The sequence below is a fragment of the Mugil cephalus genome, chromosome 11, assembly GCF_022458985.1.
Source record: "Mugil cephalus isolate CIBA_MC_2020 chromosome 11, CIBA_Mcephalus_1.1, whole genome shotgun sequence".
Taxonomy (NCBI): domain Eukaryota; kingdom Metazoa; phylum Chordata; class Actinopteri; order Mugiliformes; family Mugilidae; genus Mugil; species Mugil cephalus.
The window spans coordinates 9,292,528-9,317,810 of record NC_061780.1 but is presented as its reverse complement, the minus strand read 5'-3'; the positions used below and the strand labels follow the sequence as shown (position 1 = coordinate 9,317,810).

Below are 25,283 nucleotides of genomic sequence, written 5' to 3'. Positions count from 1 at the left end.
AACCACAAGTGCTGCAGTCAACCTTCAGCAACTCGTCTGTACAAAAGAAAGTAATTTAAGCCGCTGCCAGTGTTTACAGCTTTTTCTTTTCAATGCTGTAAACAGACTAGAACGGACTGAATAGGCACTAGGAATGCATTGAATGTCCTTTAGCGTTATTGATTTTGCCAGCAATAATAAACATTACATGCTTAAGCTCATACCGTGCCATGGAATTCAGCGTCTACTTCAGGGAGCAAGTGGGGTGTCTTGCAAAAACAAAAAAAAAATGTGACCCCCGCCCTATCACCTTCTATCTTTTTAAATAGTAAGCGTCTGCCAACTGGTTACCAGTGAAAAGGTTTGTTTGTTGGGTTATTGTACTTCAAAGAAATATTTCTCATTGTTACATAAGCCAACAAATAATGAACTCTTTATTAACCCATTATTCTGAAGCGGACTTGTTCCGAGCAGTGTGGCGCGGTGATGTATCTGGGTGAAAGCATTAATTGACTTTCTTCAGCAGCGATCGCTTCCAAAGAAGTCAGCTGACCTTCCCGAGAAACTTACCAAAGCAGGTTAGGTATTTATCTTACGAACTCATTCTCAGCTGGGAAAATGCCAGACGCTCGACTCTTCTAGCTAAATGCCAATTCTCAGGAAAATGAAGCATACACTCTGAAATGTGCCAAAGCAAGCTGTGCAGTACAAACATTTACTTCAAATCCAGTTATGACAGGACTAAGTTATTATCAATAAATTCCATAGATTTATTTTTGCTAAATCATGTAATAGAAAAAAAAAAAGATCTATTTGTTCAGGTACAGCATGTGTGAAATTATTCCGGTCAACGATTATCTTTAAATTCATCACAAGGAAACAATCTTTTTCAGTACCATGAGTACGACAAGGACAATTTTTACATTTCTGAAAATGTAAAACAAATTTTAACTTCATCTGAGTGTTCATACTGTTTACACAATCAGCTCCACGTAAGTCTACAAATGTTAAATACAATTAAACATTTTAATTAATAGTATTTTTACTTAATTAATCAATTAATTAAGTTATTAAGTTTTAAGGCTTTGTTATTAAATGACAGTGTTCATAAGAGGGAAGGCATAGAAAATGTGCAGCTTCAACAAATACACTTCATGTGAAGTGTATTTGTCATTTTGTGATTTTTCTTTTCTTTTTTTTTCTTTTTCTTTTTTTAAACAGGACGGGAGTAAACTCGTATCTCAAACTAGCTCCAGGAATAGGACACATACAATTCCACAGCTAAAAATATACACAAAGAATATTTACTGTGTTTGCAGTGAACAAAGAACAGCTTTTACTCAGTAAGAACCACCTACAGTATATATTTAGCATAAGAACTAAGTGTAATATTGTTCCGAGGGCCTTGTGGCTGTCATTATCGGCTCAGTGTCACCATTTGGTTTTCAGCAGTTTTCTTCAGTCAGGTGACGACGTGTAAACTGTTCACACATGAAATGACGAGGAATAGTGAGGACAGAGCCAGTGTTGCTAATGTTAAGTGCTTGGCCGAGGGTCTCGCCCCTGAAATGGTCAGAATTTGTACCAATGACTCAAGAGGTATATTATGTCTATGTTATAAGAGTACCTTGTGTAATGCTCTATGATGGGAGCTGCACCATGTGCATGAAATGAAGCTGAACATCTGTATGGACTGAAGGAAATTCCCTGAAATGCTGAGGATGTTTTGTTTCCTTCCATTCACTCTGGTGTGCAAAACCATTCTCTAAGTGACCTTTACAATATATCGTTAACCACTCTGGTCCCCGTACCCCACCCTTGTCTGTAGTGCACACCATTCTGCCTTTTGGCTTTCCTCCCACCCACTACTAGTCTGTGCTTCCCTTCGGTCTTGGCAGTGTTATATTTTCCCACCCATGTCCTGCTCCTGACGTGCTGCTTTAACACGAGCTGGTCTGGAGGTTGCTCTCGGTGAGGATGGAGGTGATGGTGGAGGAGTCGTACAGGCTGTCGTCGTCGTCTGAACTGAGGGCCGAATCCAAAACTGGGCGCTGAGTTTTCCTCCTGGGAGACATAACATCAACATATCCGCTGTTACTGTCAGTAATTATATTCGCAAGACTCCGACAACTATTTTAGTTCCTCTTCGGTCTGTCTTCACAGTCAACTGTCATCATCCTGAAAGTGGTGGTCACAGTGCTCCCTCTGCTGATGCCATGAGGAAACAACATTGTCTCGGTACGAGCTGGAGCATGTTTGTAATTTGATTTCCCCCGTGGTAATGCGTAGTGAGTAATGCGCCGTTTTACTTTAATGAATTACCCTCGTCACACGTGGGTGATTGCCGGTATGTTTTACACACATCACTGTGAAATACTGCGCCTCAGGGAGTTTGTGTGAATCTCTAGCAGGTGTCTGCATCTGTGTGTCACAGCTAAAGAATCTGGATTCAGTAATACTGGCGTCATTGAAACGCTAAGGAGTTGGACGTGGTGATTCACAAAATACTGCTCTGATTATATGGCTGCCAGGAAGAGTCTTGCATAATTGGAAACTTTACAGTGAATAACCAATGGGAAGAGAAACTGAAAAAAAAAATGACTTACTTTAGCTCAGTTTCCAGAGCTGTGACTCTGGCCTGTAATGCGTCTTTGAGCTCCATCTGTTCCTCCGCGTCTCTCTGAGCTTTTCTCCTCAGTGCATCTATCCTCTCCAGCTCCGTCTCTCCTTCATCCACCTGCCTCTTCAGAGCCTTCACTCTCAGAGAAAGCTGTAACACAGGAGAGGATTTTTACATGTATCCCCACGTTTCTGATTAGATTTCGATGTTAATATTCAGCACATGGTGACTGGTTGTACCTGGTCCTTCTGCTCAGTGTGAGTGTGTCTCTCCTCATCCAGCGTCATGCTGAGATCTTTTAGTTTCCTCTCCAGGCGACGCTGGGATCCCAGCATCGAGTTCTTCTCTCTTTAGGACACAAAAATAAAACATTAAGACATGACGAACATCTTAATGAGTAACTCTTGAGCAACTTGTTCACTCATAACAGATGTGTAGCTGCTTTGTAGTTGTAGTAAACTTTCTTGCTTGATGTTACATCTAACAAAAGTGTAGAAAATCTACACTGGAGTTTAGCACAAAAACATTATCTAATATTTTATTTTAGTAGAAAAACTAAGACATTTACTTGTCAGAAAAAGACTCTACTGCACTGTACCTTTCTTCACTGCGCAGTCGTTCTTCCAACTCCTGGATCTTGTTTTCCAGCTGAGAGACTCCAGCTGAGGAGCGGGACTGGCCCTCCATGTCGGCCACGCGGCTTCTCAGCTCTTTCAGCTGTGCCAAAAGACAGAACAGAAGGTCAACAATTCTTGAAAGCAAAGTGTCAGCAGCCAGAAAGAAGTGTTCAAACACTGATGATCACAGCGGAGGTGAATGTGGACATACATGTCTCTCCATGGCGTTCTTGTCCAGCTCCAGGTCCTGTTTGGACGATCTCTCCTGCATGAGCTCAGAGCGGAGCTGATCGATCTGGTCTCTGCTCCTGGCGACTCGGTCTGTCAGCATCTCCACGCTGCCCTTCTCCTCGTCCAGCTCCATCTCCACTCGTTTCAGCTTGTCCTGACGGAGCCAACGAGAGAGCAAAAGTCAGTGTCACCGAGCCAAACCTTTAAACAATAACTGATGTTTTCCAGATTTAAAAATGTATCACACGTAAGGAAGCCAGCAGATGAGCGTCTTACCTCTAAGAGACGAACCTCCCGGGTTTTCTCATTTTGGCTGTTTTTGCTGGTCTCAATCTCGCCCTCAAGGTGGCGCAGTCTGTTGGTGAGAAGCTCTTTATCCAGCTGGTGGTTGTCTCTCTCCTCAGACACAAGCAGAAGCTCCTTCTTCTGTCGTGCCACCTAAATAAATGTATTATATTAGAAACTGTAAAACCACTCTGACTGTTCATCATGTGTAGTTTTGCATGTCATATCACACAGTCACATGAATATAGCATTAGCAAGCCCTCCCATTATTATTATTATTAGTATTGTTAGCAGCATGAGCATTATGAGGACAGCTGGGATAGACTCCAGCGACCCCACGGCCCCAGTGAGGATAAGTGGTGCTAGAAGACGAGATGAGCATTTAAGCATTTAAATATTTGATGCATATGCACACACCTCTTCCTCCAGCCTCCTTAGATTTGCACGGCTTCTTTCCAGCTCAGACTGAGCATCATTTCCTTGACGTTGCACCTCTTGCATTTCCTTGCGTGCTCTGTCTCTCTGTTCCTCCAGCTGAGCCTTGAGAGCCTGACTTTCCTCTTTTGAGGACGCGGTGAGAGACTCATGCTGATGGAGGGAGGGAGACGGGACAAAACAAAAAGAGAGTCATAGTATTGCGCTGTATTCTCCAGGGCACAGTGAGAACGATCCAGGCGCGGGACATTTAGATTAACTGCACAGGTATCATCTATGCTTACTTCTTTGTTGAGCTTCTCCAGCGCTTTCTCCTGCTGTCGTTTGGCCTCTTCCAGCTGGCTGACGGTCTGTTTGAGCGACTCCTTGTCCTTTTCTGTATCCTCCAGGCGCAGGCTGAGTTCACGATGCTCCTGGCTTAGTCTGGAAGCTTTTCTCTTGGCCTCATCTAGTTCAGATCGCAGACCTCTCACCTCAGTGTGGAGGGCGAGCTCTGCCTCTGAGCTCTCTGTAGCATTGCTCTGCAGCTGAGCCTGAGTAAACCACAGAGGAAATACAATTATGCTTGAATGTCCACCGCTTCCTGGGTTATCTGACACAGTGAGCTGGATATATTGTTGTGTGCAACTTTACCTCTAGTCTGGAAAGTTTGTCTTTAAGTCGAGCGTTGGCGTCCTTCTGCTCCTGCTGGGCTTCTTCAAGTGAGTTAATATCCGTCTGAGCTCTGCTCAGACGTGTTTTACTGTTCTCAAGTTCCTCCTGAGCTGCTGAGAGTTTCTCTTTGAGCTGGCTAGCTTCACTCTGCGCCCCGTCAAGCTTCTGCTGCAGCTCTGCCATGGCAGCTGGGTCTGGAAGCTACAGGCAGGAAGCCAAGTGAAGGTCAGAACAAGTTCTCTTAGAATAATTAAAATCTCAGTGGCATTATCCTATCTACAAAAAAACTATCACTTACACAAGTCTAGGTTAGCAGGTTAAATCTACTTTATTTAAAAAGATTTTAAATGATTGCTTTACATTGTTTCGGTCCCTCACTGTGAGCTTAAACCGACCTGTTTATTTTTCTCCTGTGCCTTGGCAAAGTCCTCTTTGGCCTTCTGGAGTTGGTCCTTTAGTCTGTCAATTTCATACTTCATTTCAGCCTCCTGGTTCTGGTGAGCTTTTTTCATGGCGATGACTTCCATGACCTTTTTATCAAACTCCGTCCTCTGCTTCTCCAGATCAGACTTGGTCTTCTGCAGATCAGCATTGCATCGCTGGAGCTCCTGGAAATGTTTACAATGTAACAATTACCAGGTTAGGGTGTTATTTTTGTTCAAATAAAATTCACCAGTGCATCTATGATGATGAGTTTAGTGAATGTTTACTGCACCTGGTTGGCACTCTGTGCCTGTTGAGGGTCTGGTATCTGTTTTTTCATGGTTGTCACCTTCTCCTGGAGCTCTTTTAGTTCCTCCTCAAACTCCTCTTTCTCCAGACGGGTTTGCAGAAGTCTGAAAAATGTACACAGGGAACCACTCTCATTTAAATATGTGATTATTCTAGGTGCTGCATCATCATCTGACCAACAGCAGCTGGACTGTATAACTGAATCATGACAAGAAAACATAAATGATAATGATGTAGAGCAAGTAAGTCATTATTTAATATTCAAACAACACGTACAAAACACAACAAAAAAGCTAAAACGTCTACAATATGTTTTTGCTAAACACAGACAAATATAAGACCATCCAGCACTCCACTTCAGTTTCTGTTTACATAATGAGTTGCATATAGTCATTAAATCCACAATGGAGAATGTAAAAATATAATTTCCTGATGCTCCATAGTGGTACTGGTATTAAGCCTTCTTTGTGTTCAACCACACTACAGCCCACATTCACACTGGCACTAACGATTCAGTATGATCCGATATCTGATGTTGTGTCATACACACACTTAGACACAAGCAATCGATTGGAGCTAAAAGCCATGAGCTATGTGAACGGAGTGTGAATGGCCTTGACACGACACTGACACAGCTGTTAGCACAGTTAGCCACATCTACAGCTCTGCAAATCTAAACACAAACGCTGTTTAATTAGTGACTCTCACTGTGTTTCAGGGTTGCTCGGTGGCTCGCTGACATAGAGGGAGAGAGACAGTGACCAATGAGAGAGAAAGGAAAACACAATAGTGGTGGTGTAAGTGCAAAGAGAAACCATGAAAAGATGATGGACAAAATCCAGATCTAGAAACTGCAAATCCACGTTAGGTAAAGATGATTAATCCTAGTGAATTATGTGAGTGTTGACTTTCTAAACACTCACTCTTGTTTTGTTGTTCGAAGCTCGTCCCTGGTGGCGTGAAACTGCTCCATCCAGTGGCTGCTCTCGTCTCTACAGTCTTCCAGCTGCTGCTGCAGGGTGCGAACCGACGCGTTCACACGCAACCGTTCTGCCTCGATCCCAGCATGAGACTAGGTGGCAGAATTGAGAAAGCGTTGTAAAATAATCTCTGGTATTTCACAGCACGTGTTTTGAGTGTACTTTAAACAACTTCACTGAGAACCCATTCATATTTTCAACAGAAGGGATTATATGTAAAAAGGTTAATTTTCAACATGCAAGAACAACGTTGACGACTCTGCATCCAGACATAGCACCCACTGATCTCGCTGCACTTTGCATGCAGCTACTCCTCTATAAACTGACTTCCTGTAATTTAGTTTGCATTAGGGTTATTTTGGCCTCATTGGAAAATCAAAGTGACGTGCACATTTATCCACAGCACCGTGCACATGGAAAACGTTGTGTCAAAAGAAAGCATTGTTCAGCAGGTTACTGCGAGCGCTGCACACCTGAGACACCTGGTCCATGCTGCTGCGGAGCTTCTCCATGTCAGCCCTGTACTGCTCCCGGAGCACTTCCACCTCTTTGTCGTGCGTCGCCACCTCTTCCTTCAGAGCGCCTTTCAGAGCCGTGAGCTCCCTCTCTCTCTGCCGTAGGTTTTCCTCCAGCTTCTGTTTCAGCTGACACACCTCCATCAGCTGTCCTTGACAAGACATCAGGTCCTGCAGACACGGGGAACACACACAATAGTGTTTTAATTTCACACATCCCTAGAAAGCAGACAGTCTAGATTTGCGTCTGAGTTTATTTAAACAATATAATATAGCAGTGAAACTAATTATTCCTGTATGTGTCATCGTGCTTGTGTGACTCTGTGTCTAGGCTACCGTCTTGCTGCCATTCTCTCTCCTCAGTTCATCTTGTAGCCCAGCCAGCTGGTCCTCCATGTCTCTCACTCGTGTCTCTGCATTCTCCCTGTCCATACGCAGCTGAGTCAGCCTGTAAGAAAAGCGCTAATTAAACACTAGTGAATGATTCATTCAATTCAAATGACTGACACGCTTGTTCGTTACTGAACCACAGCAAGTGCACGTTTCATGAAACTGTCTCGCTCGTCAGTCACGGACAATAGTACCGTGCCCCGTCTGTGTGTCGGAGTGTAAGTTTGCTGCCGTGTCCTCACTCTGATTGTGTGTCACTTAATTCCTTTTTCTTCCGGTCCAGCATCTCCTGGAGTTGCAGATTTTCATCCAGACAGGACTCCAGCTCAGCTTTCAGGACGGGATCAGAATTGCTAACAGAGCCCTACACACAAATAGACATGATGAATAAATGAGAGCGGTGAAACGTAAGACATCAGGTGCCTCTGCTGAGGTAAACAAGGGGCTCTTAGAAAAAGAAAATGTTGAAGCAGGTTAGCATTTGCTCACAGATCAATATGCAGAACAGATTAAGTTCTTAAGAGCTATTAGAGATTAAGACATGCCCAGCTTTCTTAAACCAGCATATAATGAGTCATTATAGAAGTTAGATTATTGTGTGTCTGCACCTCTGACCAGACTAGAGGGCTTTAAGGATTAATCTGAGGATTAATCAGAAGCACACTAGAAGTAACCCCCAGCCCTTTGTTGAAAAAGTATAAAGACTCAGAGACGAGTTTCTCAACCCACCAATTTGGTTAGTGAAGCGGTTTCCTTTACTTGACAGTTACTACTCTCGTCTCAAAGACTTTCAGTGTGTGTGTGTTACATTGGATGCGGTCCATGTAATTAGAGCCGGGATAATTTGGCAGGTTACGTTCTGAATGTTAACATACTTTGGTAGCAGCCAAAACACAGGAACTACAGTAACCACAAAAAAAAAAAAAACTGTCTGCACAAGTTTTTAATCCTCGCTTTTAAAAAGTGACACAAATACCAGCATGAACGTTAAAAGGAGAACAAAAAGGACAAATATTTTGTTAAGACTTAAAGTCACATGATTCATCTGGCTCCCCATGTCTTTCTCTCTGCTCCACTTACCCTCCTTTCTTCCTGAAGGGCAATTTGTAGATTAGCAATCTTTGTCTCGAGCGCTCTCTTTTCTTTCGTCCAGTCATCCCTTGGGCTTTCTTTGGACTGTTAACAAAAAGGTGGGAGAGAAAGAGGAGAAATCCGTGTAAACCGTCTCTGTATTAAACCTTAGCAGACGACAAAGTTCAATAATTTAATTCAAAATTCAAAAACTAACAAACCTTTAGGCTCTGAAGGTTCTGAAGGATGATCTTGACTTTGTGCTTGATGACAGCATCATTCTCATTACTCCTGGAAAACAAAGAAGAACAAATATGATACATCTTTACTCTTCATTTGTGTTTTAAGAAGCTAATAATGAAATCTCTGTTTTCTAAGTCACGTTATGCCAGTAGCCATAATGTAGGTGTGTACCCTTGTCTGAGGATGTTGTATATAGTCTTCATGGCCTGCTCCTCTTCACTGCTCATCTCTGCACTCTGACCCTGGTCCAGCAAAAGGTCAGGTGTCACCTTAGAACATAGATCAGAAAACTGCTCTTGCAATGTTGCGTGCTTTGTGCTGTTTGAAGCTCAGTGACACAATCAGCCACGATGAACAGAAAAAAAAGTCTAATTCTTACTTGTGAGTCCACTGAACTCCACTGATTCGGCGCGTATCCAGGACCTTTAGGGACAGGTCCCTGGCTGTGTCCCGAGCTGCTCTGGTTTGGTGGAGATGAGGTGTAGGGGTTGGGGGTGACGAAAGAAGATCTGGGATCTTGTGCAGGTGGGGGACCTCTCTGCGGGCCTCTAGTGTTAACGCCACCAAACCTGTTTATGAGTCTGTTCACAGGGGTCTGTCTCTCATTTGTTTGTTGAGGTGGGTCAGCGTATAACCGGCCGTCCCTCAGTGCTTCCTGTGATCTGCTGTGCCCTGCCTGATATGAACCATCCCACATATTCCTGTTAACGCCCCCCTCTCTCTCACTGCCATACCACGCCTGCTCTCTGTCTCCCCTTCCTTCAAATTCTTCATCCAGATTCGAATAACTACCAGCCTTCCTATCGTTTGGAAAGTCATTGTCATCCCTGTCTAGGAGCGATCCGTGGGACTGAGCCCGACGTAATGCCCCTCCTTGCCCCCCTCCTACATCTGGCCCCTGCATTCCTGGCTCCGCTTGTTCGTTCTTCCGGGGAAGGCTGTTGTAGCCATAGGGGTACGGGGTCTTGAGCTGGACCCCATATGAATCTCCCTTCTCTCCATCCTTCAGGACCACGTATGGCTGGCCAGCGATACCCTGCACCCTGACTGCGACACCGTATTTGGAGGGGTTCCTGGCTCTTGGATGGGGACCGGGCTGGCCTCCACCATAATCGTGGAGATCATTGATGACGCGGACTTGAACACCATTGTCCGCAATGGTCCTCTGACGTGAAGAATACGTGCTCATGCTGGTACCACAGGAGGAAAAAGGGGAAAAAGAAGGAGAAAAACACATGTGTTAAGGGCACAAATAAAGGAGATGTTCAGGTTATTTGCTCCATCTGCGCATTAACTCACATTATTTTTAAGTCTAGTGATTTTTAGACTAAAATCATTTGATAGACTTAGTTTATTATGGCCATAGCCACATACATTTTTATCATAGACACAATTTGGAATTTAGTGACCACCTTGATCCAGCACCACAACATATAAAACAACAAATGGTCATTTAAAGGGCAGATTTTTTTTACTTTGCTGTAAAAGGAAAGTAAAGAAAAAGGTACTTTTCAGCTCTACCCAAATACAACAAGACAAAAAGAGATGTCCGTGTCAACGGATATAGTTACACTATATGAGAAGATGACCCTCTGAAATGACTAGTACTGAAAACCTTACATCTAGACACAGAAGAACCAACCAGACCAATACAACATCTTGCATTAGAATTATAGGGAAATGATAGTCATACAATGTATGGGAGAAGATTTACCAAACTAAATTTAAGGCCGTTAAGAAACTGTGTCATAAAGTTTGTTCACAAAAGTTGCACCAATGAGATACTGGAAATTTTAACTGTAAAAAGTATCTTGTTTTTTTTTTGTTGTTTGTTTTTTTAATCTTATTCAGGTTATTCCCTGCGCCGATTTCAATAGAAAAGCCAAAGAACTGAAGAACAATACCGAGAGCTCTCCAAGGCTCTGTAGAGAAAAGACACTACATCAACCCAAAAAATGTGGAGGGTGTCATTTATTAGAGGACTAGTCCATGAAGCCAAAATGTGAGCCACAACAAGTGTTTGCACTTTGGTCTGTTTACGGCGGGTCTGTCAGCGCACAAAGGGTTTGGTCGGCCCAGTTTAGTTTGCAGGACATTGTGAGGTCTCCTCACACATTTCACTATCACAGAACAAACTAATTAATGATGACCAGGGTGACCACCTGTCCACAAACTTCCACTAAGCACTTCAGAAATTCAAGGAAATCCCTGTTAGTTAGAACTTTCTGAGTCTAAAACAAATATCTCTAGATCAAGGCTACTTGTTTATACGTGCTATAGTATAGTATTTAAATATAAATATCAGAATCAGTAGCAAAACTTAAAGAATACAAAGACAGCAGACACTAATTCATAAGCAATCCTGAAGTGTAAAGCCCCCAGAGAATAAAATGCCTCAGATTTATAGGCAGTAAGAGTTTCTGGTTCTTGACTGCTTGTCTGAACTTTGTCCTTGGTTCACTACATTAGTCATTAACCTGAGAGCACACACCCATATATCACTTTCCCCTTCAGAGGCCTGACAAAACCTTTACTAACTTTGGAGGTTTTTCAGTCAGATACTTATCAGCTTGACTGTGGGCAGGTTCTACATTATGTTGTTTTTTCTACTCTCCCTAATCCCCCCTTTTCCATTGTGCCGATAAGATGACAAATTCTAAAATGCTGCTCCTGGTGATTGCACCTATGCGAAGGTTTAGTCACAAACTCAGTGGAAATAATAAATAAAGAACTGACGTGGACATTCCAGATAATACATCGGTCGACTGATTATGCCTCATCTTCGCTCACATTGTAACGCCCATCCCATGTCATTATACCGGTATGGTTCATTAAACTCACACTAGGACTATTACAGCACTCCCTGCTGACCCCTACGCTGTGAATCTTTCACTTACTCTCCACAGCTTTCTGAGGTGTGAGACACAAAGTGGGCTGGGAATCAAAAAGGGAGGGTAAAGAAGAGAGCGAGAAATAGCCACTTTTATTCTCTTATCAGTGTGTCGCGTGATAAAATCCAAAGTCAAGCTGTTCATGCGAACAACCCTCCCTTCCAAACACACAAAAAGTAACCATAACAAGCCTATAAAAGTAACCATAACACATGCATGCGCACATGCACTCGTACATTACTTAAAGCTGATACCGGTTTGTAAGCTGTGTGACACAACATAAACCAACCAAGATATTGTAAGAAGCAAGATAAAGTGAAGGTAACGTCTGGCCTCGCAGTGAATGGAGTGACTCAAGTTAACATGAATGACCTCTGAAGGTAACTTTGTACTTGTGGCACATAAGGTTTGAGAGTAGACAGGCCTACTAGTTTGTCAATATTTTTCTCCCCCTCTGGTTACCGTTTGTCACAACACGTTTGTGAAGCTGAGCAGAAAGTCTGCAGCCCACTACCTCCATACCTACGTCAAGCCAACATGTCACACGCTGATGACTGTGTCCTGCAAACAACACGTCAAAAAATGTTTGTCACATAATGCAACATGCCCTGCTGAACATGATTTATCTGTAGAGTCTGCGCGACTGGTAATATAACAGACTGTTTTTGTTTCTTCATTTTTCATTTGCTACAGAGGAAGGACACACTGCCAGATCCAAGAGGGATAGGGGTGAGGGGAACTCATCCCATTGTCCAGCTGATGTGGGGCGGAAAATGAGGGCAGCAATCCCGAGAATGCTATAATATCCCCTCTTCTCTTTCCCTCCCTCACAAATCATTTGATTACAATGAGTCAGTTATAATAACAATATGCCTGTTGCTGTACATCCAATGACACAACTCTTTACAATCTAGATCATTACACACTGAAAGTAGGATATTAAACAAGTTCTTAAGCCACATCTGCCATTTTATGGGTCAAACAAATAATGTGTGAATAATAGGTAGATTTACTACCAATGAGAGCTGGAGCTCTAGTATTCAGAGCTATAAACTGCTCTTGTATCAGGATGTGACCTAAAGTGACTTTAACAACAGACCAGCTCTTTCAGGCGTGCTTGCCCAGCTGTATCTGGGTCTTTTGGATACTGTTGCCAGTCATTACACCCTGCAGCGTTATGCTGACGGGCCCTCTACCTCTGGCCTCAAATTGAATTCTCGCACAGTAAATTGAATCAGAGCTGCTTCCCTGTAAAGAGCCGAGCTGAAATGGAAAATAAAATTACGATATTTCAGTGCCTCACAAGATAAGTGAAACAACAGCAGCAATTTTTTTTTTTTTTTTATCATGCAAGGGCCTCTGCTGACTCTTGGAGTCCACATCCCGTGGTCACATCTTCCCTGGCCAGCCCTAAAACTGATACATTAGCGATAATGGCCAAGGCTGAAAATGACTTGGGCTGAAAGGATACTTGGGCATCAGGACACAGCTACTACTTCCAACAGACCAGCAAATTAAAATTATTTTAATAATGCACTCACTTGCCAGTTCATTAGGCACAGTAGCGAAAACGACTAGTCTAACTATCACGCTAATATCACAGTCCTACACAATATTCCCCTTCATGCCTGTCTGATTCAACTCTATGATCATTTTGGAGGATGTGCGCTGCTGTGCTGGTAAACTGTATTGAATTAAACACTAAAGGGTGTCTGTTATTTAGAGTAGGCCACTGACTAAAATGGGGTTGTCAATATTATAGAAACATGAATCGGTACAACACAATTCATTGTCACGGGCTTCCAAAATATAATTGAACACAGTTGCTTGTTTGGTTAAGATAATATCATAAAACTATAAAGGTTAGTCATCGTAACGTGCAAAAAAATTCACCCAATGACTAAACCATCTGCGTTCATTTGAACTGACTGACTGATTTATTATTTATCTAAATCCGTGAGATGTCTTCGTGGCATCCCATAAAATCGGCATGTACTATTTTGTCCTATTTCCTCCTAGTGAATCATTAAGTTTTAACCTGGGGAATAGAAACGTGCGGGTGTGAGCAACAGCGATAAGAGGCGCTCACTCGGTTTCTGTCTGGCACTCGATCCTCAGAGTACTCTCAATCTCCATTACATTCTTGACTTTAAACCAGACCCTCAATATCGCTCTCTCCAAACTCTCCACTGCTCCTCTTTCACACTCGGACAAACAGCCATTTATTCCTCTTTTCAAACCCAAAGGAGTTCATTGGCATAACAAAGGAAGACTTCAGCGTTACAGAACAGTACACAAATGACACCATATTAGCAGCACATAAATAAAGGCCCTCCCTTTTCCCTACATTCCTCACACTTGTCCTTATCACTCGCGCCGGCTGAGAGTGAGTCAACAGGAGAGAGGCTGATTTATGGGATCTTACCTCCAATACCTTTGTTCAAGGTTAGACATTATTCCTTATTGTGCTGTTTTGCATGCTCGGTGCTATAATTTGTGGCATTCATGACACAATGTAGTCTGCTTTCCTAACTCCCAACACTATAATCTGCTGTTGCTTCGTGAACCTGTCATCAGTTTCGTCTGATTGTATTACAGATACGAAAGCAACCTTTCTGTTAATGTTTGGTAATTTTTTTTCTATTTGTCCACGCACCCTGATTCAATTGTGATTATGGCCACAGCCAGCCTCACAGTCTGAACCCAGGGCAGGGTTTTTCCATTAATAAATAATTAAGTCCCACAGGTGTGTGTTTACTGCGTCTTCATCTTGGCATAAATATTATAAAGAACCCGAACTTAACTTCAAATTCCTCAGACATTAAAAGGACCTTAATACACAGAGGCATAATGTCGACCTTGTAACTTAAACATTCCTCACATTTATTTATCTTGTTTATTTCACATTACATTGCAGGCAGCTCCAAAAGTTATCCTAACGTTAGCTTGTAGCACTAGTCCCCATCTTCCCTACGAGACATTGTTAGCCATCAAGCTAAACTGGCTTCAAGAAAAAAAACAGCGTCACAATACTTGTATAAATTACTAAATACCTGACTTAAACTAATAAATAGTGGCCACAGAGCAGCAGAAAACCTGGCGCAAAGCTTACAAATAACTGTCAGAGAAGTAACAGTTAGTGTCTGTCTGGTTTCGCCGTTTGTCTATGAGACGTCCAAAAACAAGAGTAAAGTTACCTCTTTCTCTGAACTTATCCCTCTGTAACTCTTCGCCTGCCGCGTGCCGACAATAATTCAAATATCTTCAAAGACATCCATCAATGTCCAACGCGGAAAGTGGGTGGAAAAATAGTTGCTACGCAAATTACCGCAGCAACAAGTTCATTACGCTGTCGGTCCGGGACTGCAACCTGTTACCTTTAGTTAGAGATGTAACAGCCCCGCCCAGCCCCGCCACAAGGAGCCCTCTGATTGGATCAGAGACAACACGTTGGTGGGACTTACAAATAAGGACCACATTTGCTATTGGTTGAATTTCAACGTCCGTCATTCATTGTGTTTGGAGACCGCTTTATTGTCTTTTTACTCAAAATAGAAACCTGTATTTTAACTACAGCCACAAATAAACAAAAAAAACACCGGTCTGACTCAGGAATTCACCACTTTTCCAGCAATAGTGACGAACCGACGTGAATACAGACTGGTTCCTCAATATGCCTGTTACTCCAGTTTCCCAGTAGGTGGAGCAACTATCTACCAGCTGGTAGAGCATCATCATCCATGCCCTTAAAACTAACCCTCAGCTTTCGGTGAATGAAATCCAGTAATATGGGACAGATCTGGGAAAAGTAGATGATAGGGAACTTGTAACATATTAGTCTGGTACAAGTAGTTACTGTTGCTTTCTTTAAACTGGATGTTTTTAACATCGAATAATTCAGATTTAACTTGTTTGTTTTTAGACTCTTATGGACACGTTAAAGTGGTGCTCAAATAGGAGTTCAAATGAATGAATCATTAATAGTAGATTTAGTGAATCCATAAGCTCACTGAAAATTGAGTGATGAGGAGCATTTCACAACGTCACATCACATTAAGTAAATTATCAAACAAAAAGATACATTTTCAGACTTTTATTGCACATGTTTTCAAGTTACAACTACAAAGAGCTGAGTTGGCCACAAATATGGTTTCGATTGTAGCACTGAACACAAGAAGAACACTCAACTGTTCCATTTATCAGATTTCTCTTGGCACTGGGCCAACCACTGATAACATTTAAATGTTTTCATTGCATTTAGTTGTAATTCATTTTTGCTAGAGTAAAACTCTTGGGCTACTCCGCCCACGTACAGCAGCTCCTCCCCAGAATCCCAGCGACAGTCTGCGCACACCAGCTTTCCTCTCCATCTCAACACTTCGCCTGGTCGACAGACAGGACGCATCATCGCACGCTCCGGGAATGGGATCTCTACTAGGTGTAAAGAAAAACTTCCAGTTCTTTCGAGTCTACGCTCTACAGAAATTGCTTTTCAAACTGCAGGGATAGTTGTTATTGCAGGTGCAGGGTGACGGCAACAAAGAGCCACTGGCCAATGAGCTCCAAGACGCGCAAGAAGTTGTCAGGTAGTTTCAGACGCTGGGAATCCGCACAGAATCGTAAAGTGGGCTCTGCTTAATTTGGGCATTAAGATACAATTGCATACCAAATTTATTTGAACCGAGACACAAGCGAAGGAAGTGTGCGTAAAGTTGGAGCTGTTGCGCACGACTCAAAGATAGTTATAGGGACCAGCCAATGCAAGAAAGTGCGGGAGACCACCGTTTTGTTAACCCTGAAAATAAGTGAGTGTTAATACTTTGGTAGCCATGGCAAAGTGGTTCAGAGATTTCCCAATTAACCTGAAGAACGGAAATGAGAGGGTCCGCTCGGCATCTGAGTCGGGTCCACAAACCCGAACCAAACCTTCGTTTTCACGAGACAGCTTGAAAGGCAATCAGCGTAAAGATGGAGGGGTAGGAGGGTTGTTGGCAGGGAGAAACAGAAAAAATTCGGCTACAGAATTAGGTCGTAATAACGCAAGCTCTGGTGGGACGGTCTGGGATAGCCTCACATCTGGAAAAGGTCGTAAGAACTCCAAGATCGAGACTGGGCCATCAGAGGAGACCCGACAGGTCAGGACCTCCAGTTTGGCTCAGGCGTACATCAGCAGGATGATCAAAGTGGACAAACAAGACAAGACCCCCAAACGCAATGGGACAAGTGAACAGAAGCAGCCAGAGAACGAGAAGGGGAGGCCTGACATTAAAACAACGGTGAGTAACATGAAACCACATCTAATGCAATCAACAGGCACCAGCTTTTAATCTTCATATATCTTTAAACACTGAAGTGAGAATAAAACCTAGGAAGCATGTATAGCAGTATCCAGGTAAAAAGTCAAAAATGTACATAGCTATATATATACATATATCTATCTATCTATCTATCTATCTATCTATATATATATATATATATATATATATATGTATGTATGTATGTATGTAATATTAGACTTATCAGTGCTTTTTATTGATTACACTATAAAACCCTGTATCAGTTCCATATAAAGGAAGTACAATGCATATAATATGTATGTATGTATGTATATTCAGGACTTGAGGTCAGTGCTTTTCTTTTTGCTTCCTCACCCCACCTCAGTGCATAACCCTGTATTCAGTTTCCATCACTCTCAAAGGAAGACAATGCAGTTTCACTACATTGTGTCACATCAAACAGGCAAACACAATGCGTTGACCTCTTTGCACAAGTATTTCCGCTTGTCCCTCCAGTACTTGTCACTCAGTCATGGACACCAGCACTGCACACTGTAGTGCATCACATCCCTCTCCTGCTGTCTGCCCTGTGATCCCTGGGAAAAATGTAACAGCTGAAAAGGTAGCAGGTCAGCAATGCTTTGTGCTTTTCCCCCTTTATAGCTGATTATCCTGGAGGACTACGCTGATCCGTTCGATGCAGAGAAAACCAAGGAGCAGAGAGAGGCCGAGAGGGCAGGGGTGAATGACGGGTACATGGAACCTTATGATGCCCAGGTCATCATCACGGGTGAGTGCCGGGTCAAATCAGCATTGAGTCAATTACATTAGAGACGTTGACATCATAACTCTAAATTGTTGGACTGTTTTCTCTCGGGATGGAAGCGAAAATATGTCCAAAGAAAACCTAAAATGCAAATTGGAATTTGACGTTCTGTAAAAAGGTCACAGAATTTTGAGATATTCTTTTCAAAAAGTAACCTTCAAAATGTCCAGTGTTGTTGAGATTTATGTTAGTATTCATCCATTAGACTGACATAGCCAAACTACAGTCTGTCTCATGACTACACAACCTAATTTCTCTACCTCCTAACACACTTTGTATATGATGCTGCCCAGTCAGTGGTCACTTGTTACTCATCTTACCATCGTAAACTCACTTTATCGCACTCTCGCTGTAGATTGTCGTTTTAAAGGGACTTAGATCTAAACTAGATCCTCGGCCCCTCCGCTGACTTCCCTCCCCGCTGGCGGTTGCTACAGTAACACTGTTGTGCAGGGACAATGGGTGCAGCTTCCTTTTCCAGCTTCCTGTCTCCTGCCTCTGTTTCCTTTGCCCCATTCTCTTGATAGGACATTGGCCCTTATGCCTCCCCAACACACACACACACACGGATACGGATATGGACACGTACACCTAATACTTTATGGTCCCCTGTGTGTGACAAGAATTGAAAGACTCCCCCTCTTCTCTAAACCCCAGAGAACACACCCCCCACCCCCCTTCATTTCACCCAATCATTTCCCAGCAGTCAGGAAGTGGCCTGGTCAGTCAGCCAATCAGCGTCTGTGTTGACCTTTTCTTCCTGTAGCTCCATTGTTTGGTCACACAATAGTGCAGACACACAGACTACCTGTCGGACAGTAGAGAAACACAAGTCAAATTCCCCAAAAGCAAACCAAACAATAGAGGTGTTCAAAGAGCAGGCATCCAAAAGAAGAAAAAAAATGACAGTAAATCACAATGGATTTTTGCTGACTCATAATTTGTGCGCAAAAGCGATCACGTCAGTTAAGCAGGTCTTTTGTTGCCAGCTGACAGACAGGTTTCAAAATATTAAGTGAATGAAAATGTTAATGGTGTCAAATACCGTATACAGATGGTTTTGACATGACGCTTTTCGTTGTGAAATCTAGCTGATATATAATAAATGATTAGTGTTAATATTAGTGTGGAAAGAAAAGTGCAGTGAACAGTAATTTGGGGAATCTGTTTCTCTTAACAGTTACTTTTTATTTCTCTTGGTGATGAAAATGAATTCTATTATTTTTAAGGCACATCTGTCTTGTCATAAACAGAGTTGAAGAATTCATTTATGATCTTTTATTATTATAATTTAAACCAGGTAAACTTGATTGTACTTATTCCATTTGTCTTAAGCTGTTATCTGCTACATTTAGTACGTACATGTGATCCTTAGTGTCACTGCTGATAAGCAGCTAATCACATGTTTATTCTACTGTAGAGGTCCGCAGACGTGGTTCCAAAGACCTCCTCAAAGTGTGTGTCCTGTTGGACCGAGGCCAGAGGGAGGCGAAGGGAGAGGAGGGAATACCCACACCCCCAAATATCTATGACACACCCTACGAAGGCGGACTGGAGGGCGACAGCGAGGGGGTGTGGATCCCTGTCACTAGACCAGAGTCCGATGTGCGTCCAGCCGGGGAGTACGAGCTGCCCTGGGAGTGGAGAAAGGAGGACATTGTCAGAGCATTGTCAGGTACAAACAAGGACAGAGGGACGATGGGAAGGGTGGGGGTTTAGGGCGTGGAGGAAGGATGCCAGGAGTTGTATTTGTACAGCGCACACACCACAACAGTTTTGTGTTTGCTTTAGAGAGGAAACTAAACAATCCTTCTGAATTAATTTCCAGAGATGTGTTTACTTTGGTATCTCTGGCATGTTTGGATAGGATTTTATTATGAAAGGTGGATATTGTCTGTCCTGCTTCCTACAGCTCAGTTTGAAGCGGTGGATTGTTCTCTCAGCAAAGACAACGGCTCGACCTCTGGACGCCAGCAGCAGCAGCAGCAGCAGCAGCAGCAACAGCAGCAGCAGCAGCAACACACCCTGAGGCAGAAGAACTGGAACCATAAAGCACTAGTCCCCTCTTCTCCGTCGTCCTCCTCTTCTTCCTCCTCCTTCCCGTCCTCTCCTATTCTTAAACTCTCCCCTCTCACGCCGTCCTCCCCTTCCTATCCCACTCTCAAGCTGTCACCCTGCTCCAGCCCAAATAAACTTTCCCCTCCTTCTCCTACCTCCCCCTGTGCCCCGCTGGATGGGGAGACTCCAAAAATGGACCCCAGCCTGCCACTGGATAAGCAGAGGTAAGCAGAGAGAACACATACTTATCTGTCCTATGGGCACTTCGAGTTTAGAGTCAGAAGCATTCAACACGATGAACTATAGTATCTAAAAACCTCCCAAAAAGGGAAATGGTTATCAACATATTACCAAAATGGGCATATATTTTAATATTTGGTAGATCAAATAACTCAGTTGTAGCTGTAAATAACAGTTGTAGCTGTAGCTAAAGTAATGAAGACACATCTATCCCGATGAGCCTCAGTGTCAAATACGGTGCAGGCTGCAAGTGATGGAGGCCAGATTCTGACATATTATACAGAGGCCACAGCAATTAGAAATTTCTAAGTGAAACTGGCAATTTGTTATCAGGAGCAGAAGCCTGCAGCCTGCTCCTAGGGGCAGAACACGCTGTAAACGTTGGGTTGAAGAGAATGACCTTGAGGAGAGGCTTGATTGAAAAGATCGAAACCTCACTTTAAACATTCCCCCCTCATCTCATTAATCACAGCCTCTGTTTTCAGATGAGGCTTGACGCTGGGGGAATGTACCCCAAATCACCATTTGTTCGTGTTGTGTCAGTGTGGATTGCCTCCTGGCATCAGAGCCTGTTTATATATGGCTTTTGCCCGTAGCTACTGTCAGCACCACCTTGCGTCCTAACAGGCCTCACTCGACACTCCACAAAGCCACATACATTTCGTTTGTTCATTTTATATACAGCGTTCCGCCCAAGTCCACCTTCGACATCCCTGTCCGTTCAGTTTACAACTGCCGCAACTCGTTGTTGGCCTGTTTCCTTTCTCACGTGTCATTGTCTCTTTCTCTCTATCTCAATGTTATCACACGTCATTAACTTGACACCTGACTTAACTCCATATGTCACTGTGCTATATGTCTCTCTCTGTCTCCACCATGCCCTTCTCCCTCCCCCCTGCCTCTCCAAGCTGGTACCATGGCAGCGTGAGCCGGCAGCAGGCTGAGGCTCAGCTGCAGCGCTGCAAGGAAGCCAGCTTCTTGGTGAGGGACAGCGAATCAGGGACCAGCAAATACTCCATCGCTCTGAAGTGAGTGCGCAGATCTGCATGCGGTGCATGGACACTGTACAATATAACGTGTGTAGAGTTATAGACATAGCTATTTTCTTTTCTTTTTCTTTTTCTGAACCACAATCATAATCCTTTAGCCTGTCTGCTGACTCGACAGTCCTGACAGTCAACACTCTCCTGGTGTATTTTAAAGCCTAAATATGAGTGCACACGCGTCCCACTAAATACAGGAAGGCGTGCTGACATGGTATCTAGCTATTTTTGAGGCATTACCGTAGCTACCATTGTAGCCGTAACTTCTAAGCTGCTAATGCATGTGAATATGTCATTTGTAGAGCAGACACTTCTAACAAGCGTGCCAGGAACAGGTTCTCTAGGATAAAGGCTGAAATCCTGTGGTGCCATTGTGTGTGAGTGTGTGTTCATACGCCTGAGTGCACATTTGTTGTACGCTGCTCATTCATTTGAGAGTCCACATCATTAACCCCATTTACACATCCACTGAACTCAGAAAAGACACAGCCTCATTTGTGGAGAGATACTGTTTCCTGTTTCCATCATCTGTGGGTCTCTGCTGCTTGATTTTCTCATCTGGCGACGTGAATATCCAGTAGGTATATATTTTATCTGGTGTCTTTTTTCTCTGTCTTCTTGCATTAGGACCAGTCAGAGTTGTGTGCACATCATCGTGGCCCAGACTAAGGGCAGTAAGGGCTTGGGCTACACGCTGGATCAGAGTAGCTGCGTCTTCTCCAATATCCCTGAGCTGGTCTACCACTACTGCACGCACAGGCTGCCTTTCACTGGAGCCGAGCACATGACCCTGCAGCATCCTGTGCCGAGGCAACACTGAACATGAGTGAAGGACGGATAAACATGCACAGACTCATGCGTGACACACTTAGACACAAATGCACAGAGACTCAAGTGTACACACATAATACGAAGATATGCTGCTTTGGATTGTCTCGTGTACTATAACTTCATACGTTTGTGTCGCCTCCGTGCACGACCTAGTGGTCAGTATCAGACACTGCAATAGACATCGTCACATGGTTATTGTGCTGACTGTTTTTAGTCTTAAGTCAACAACGACACACCAGCGCACACACACTTGGATTGACTTTTATAATACCTGAAATGATACACATAGCGCACTGCATTTATTAATTTGATATTTGAAGTAGGCTTCGAATGAGGCTCATCATTTTCTTATGAGATACGAATACACAAAGGTGCTGACATCATCAATTACGGGATTACCATACCTTCCAGTTAAGCTCGACCTGTGAGATCGATGCAGCTGATTGGAGTATATTTACTCATCCATCTGACATGTCATTCAGCACATTGATCTGTCCTGAAAATCGGACTCATTTGCCAACCACTCTGTCTATCAAGAGAAAGAGGTTTATTGATTAGATGATTAGAGCTAGTGTAGTGGGAGGGGTCTTGTAACATTACAGCGTAGCCAGTCAGCAAATTTTTTTGAGTGCAAATAGATATGTGAATACAAGGCTCATTTTCACTGCAATTTCATTGTATGACTGAAAAGTTACCTTACTTTACTGGGAATTCATTGTTTAACCTAAAAATGTAATGAAATGGTTGTTGGATATCGTCGGATTTTTTTTTTTTTGTCAATCTCGCAATGTTGCGAGCTGTATATTGTTGTTGTAAAACATTTATTCAGAAAATAAAGTCATTTTAACTGGAGAAAAAAACCAACAGTGTTTTTCATGGTCACGCCAGCAGCGAAATAAAAGCAAGGTTCAAGGAAAAAGGCAAAGTAACAGAGATGAGAAGCTAACCAGAGAAAGTGTGTTGGCTTTTCTTTTGTAGCTGTGAAACCACTGACCTGAGTGTGAAATCAGTTACTGACACACACACACACACATTTGCGATAAACAAACAATGACAAACCTGAGCAGACACACACTCAAAATGCATATATAAATAGTGCACACACCAACAGCAGTAACTCACACAACCCAAACCATGATGCATTCAAACCAACACGCACACACATACACACACACACACACACAAAGCTGCTCACAAAATAGCTTTATCCTCACAATGATGCACTGGAGCGTGTGTTTATGGTAAGATGCGTCTTACCAGTAAACACCAGGGTGTTGGTTTGCAGGATCATCTCTTACACAGCAGGACTGCACGTACAAGCGTGAACGTGTGCACCCACGTGTGTGTGTGTGTGTGTGTGCGTGCGTGTGTGTGTGTGAGAGAGAAAGAGAGTCAGACTCTTTCTGTTCAGGGATTACCAAGTTGCCATGGTGATTAGATGGAGTGAGGTACGGCCATCTCTACGGGGAACGATGAGAGGGAGGAGAGACGAGGAGAATGAGGGAGGAGAGACAGGCTGCCATGTAAAAAGAGCTATGAATAATTGCAGCCACAGAAGCCATGTAGGTCCCCCACAGAATAGCCTGCTTGGTTTGTGAATGGAGACTCACAAGATGTAAAACCCAAACATTAACAACTAAGTGGAAAGAGACCCACGCCTTTCCTGGTCAGCTCTTGAAACACTTGTTGGGCTTTATGGATCGCACAACACTTCCTAAGGGTCAAAGTGCACTGACTCAAGAACAAACACATCAAAGACAGGCCCAGTAAGGCATAGGCTCAATTCAGCGTAGCTTGAACCCAGGTCTTCCGCTTAAGGAGCGATCACTAATCTTGGCTTCCTCACTATCCAATGTGCCAAAAATGGCAATGTTGCACAATAACAGACACCGCTAACTATCACCCTTCCTTCCAGCAGTGTGATCTGTTGTGGTTAGTCTAATTAAATCACAAAGTAGGCCAAAACAAACAAGAGGCCTGGGGTGCTGGGCCCACTTTGCAGAGCTTGTCACTTTGTTTTTGTGAAAGTAGAATTCAGGTTTCATCTGGCCTACATGCTTAAATGCTGGTTTGAATTCTCTTGGTCACAGATTTGACTGTAGAGTGAAAAAAAAAAATCATCTTACTTTTTCTTTTTTTATAAACCAGTGTGTTCCTTGGCAGAAGAAGAAACCTTCGTTGGCTACATAAACCATATTAAAAAGATTTTCTTTTTTTTGTATTTGTAGGCTGTATTGTCACAGCTGAAAACGAATCATTTTCATAGCTCATGAAAAGTTGACGAACTTTGGAGACTCGTGGTTTTCCTGGGTGTGTGCATAATTCCTGTCATCTGTGTTCCCGACATGATCTTATAAAGGATCAGTGGCGGCATTCAAATCCTCACCTAAAATAGAAATACCACAATTCATTTTCAGAAATGTGTTTTAAGGTCATTCTAGAGAAAACAAAAACACGTGTTCTATTATATTAATGATACTGATTATTAACTGGTGCAGAAACACACGAATGAGTCAAATTATATTTTCATGCAGCAGAACATTTTACATCCTGTGTTGTTAATTCTTTGTGTCTTATTCGTTGTTGACTCCTAATCGGTCTGTGATTCCTAGATCAGATTTGCATGTTGTGTCTCTGAGATCTGACAGAACCACAGGAAGTAATTGTCACTCCAAGACAGAATGACAGCAGGAATGCAAGGGACAGAGGAAAGAAGGGAGCGAGAGCGAGCGTGAGGGGGTGTTAGGGGAAGACAAGCACTCGTGGGGGTCCCAGCTTTTAAATAATTCAGAGAGAGACTTGCAGCACTCAGTGCAGAGGAGGAGCACTGTCAGGTCAGCTCATTCACTGCAGAGAAGTAGAGAGGGGGAAAGGAGAAGACTGCACAGAGAGAGGGAGGGAGGAAGAGTGTATAAAGATAGCATGACAGAAGGAGACGTTACCGTGGAAGGGTTTGCCTGTACGCGTGTGCATTTATGGAGAAGTGTAGGCCTGAGTCTGTGTTGTGAGCCAGCTGCGCATGTGTCCTCTCCTTTGTGTGTGCTTCAGCGATGAAAATAGACAAAATGAAGGAGAAACAGGTCGCTTCCTCCTGGAGCTTTCCGGCAGTCACCACGGCAACCGCCTCCTCCCTCCGTCCTCCTGTTTACTTTGTTTATTCATACCCCATCCCTCTCTTTCCCCCTTTCTCCCTCCCACGCTCCCTCCCCGTCTCTAACTCTTTCTTTGCGGCATTCCCTTCGCCCCTCATCATCCAAATCAAATTTTTAGGTTTCTCTTATCACCCGGCACAGGAGTCTCCAAACTTCTGTCTCATGGCTAACTTATTTCTGCACTTCTCCATCTGTCTCTCAGATGTTCAGGGGT

At 43.2% G+C, this 25,283-nt stretch overlaps 2 protein-coding genes across 4 annotated transcripts; one reads left to right on the top strand and one right to left on the bottom strand.

Annotated features, from left to right (window-relative positions):
* Window positions 1–728: 728 nt before the first annotated feature.
* On the bottom strand, window positions 729–15,029 carry LOC125017020 (cingulin). 3 transcript variants are annotated; one of them, XM_047599845.1, is made up of 21 exons: window positions 14,841–15,029; window positions 9,132–9,942; window positions 8,924–9,021; window positions 8,731–8,800; window positions 8,519–8,614; window positions 7,681–7,802; window positions 7,385–7,496; window positions 7,007–7,219; window positions 6,477–6,625; window positions 6,262–6,288; window positions 5,537–5,657; window positions 5,217–5,429; window positions 4,801–5,022; window positions 4,452–4,700; window positions 4,150–4,320; window positions 3,724–3,885; window positions 3,428–3,601; window positions 3,198–3,316; window positions 2,839–2,947; window positions 2,586–2,749; window positions 729–2,043 (listed from the first exon to the last, which is right to left on the bottom strand). In XM_047599845.1, exons 2-21 carry the CDS (start codon window positions 9,939–9,941, stop codon window positions 1,920–1,922), a joined length of 3,525 nt encoding a protein of 1,174 aa, XP_047455801.1. In that variant the 5' UTR covers window position 9,942; window positions 14,841–15,029; the 3' UTR covers window positions 729–1,919. The 3 variants fall into 3 exon arrangements, with proteins under 3 accessions (XP_047455801.1, XP_047455803.1, XP_047455802.1); XM_047599847.1 differs by having other exon boundaries at window positions 8,924–8,994; XM_047599846.1 differs by lacking the exon at window positions 6,262–6,288.
* A 970-nt stretch (window positions 15,030–15,999) lies between these two features.
* On the top strand, window positions 16,000–22,768 carry she (Src homology 2 domain containing E). The gene is made up of 6 exons (XM_047599752.1): window positions 16,000–16,919; window positions 17,583–17,709; window positions 19,166–19,420; window positions 19,658–20,027; window positions 20,952–21,071; window positions 21,714–22,768. The coding sequence occupies exons 1-6, from the start codon at window positions 16,473–16,475 to the stop codon at window positions 21,904–21,906; spliced, it is 1,512 nt and encodes a 503-aa protein (XP_047455708.1). The 5' UTR covers window positions 16,000–16,472; the 3' UTR covers window positions 21,907–22,768.
* Window positions 22,769–25,283: the final 2,515 nt, after the last annotated feature.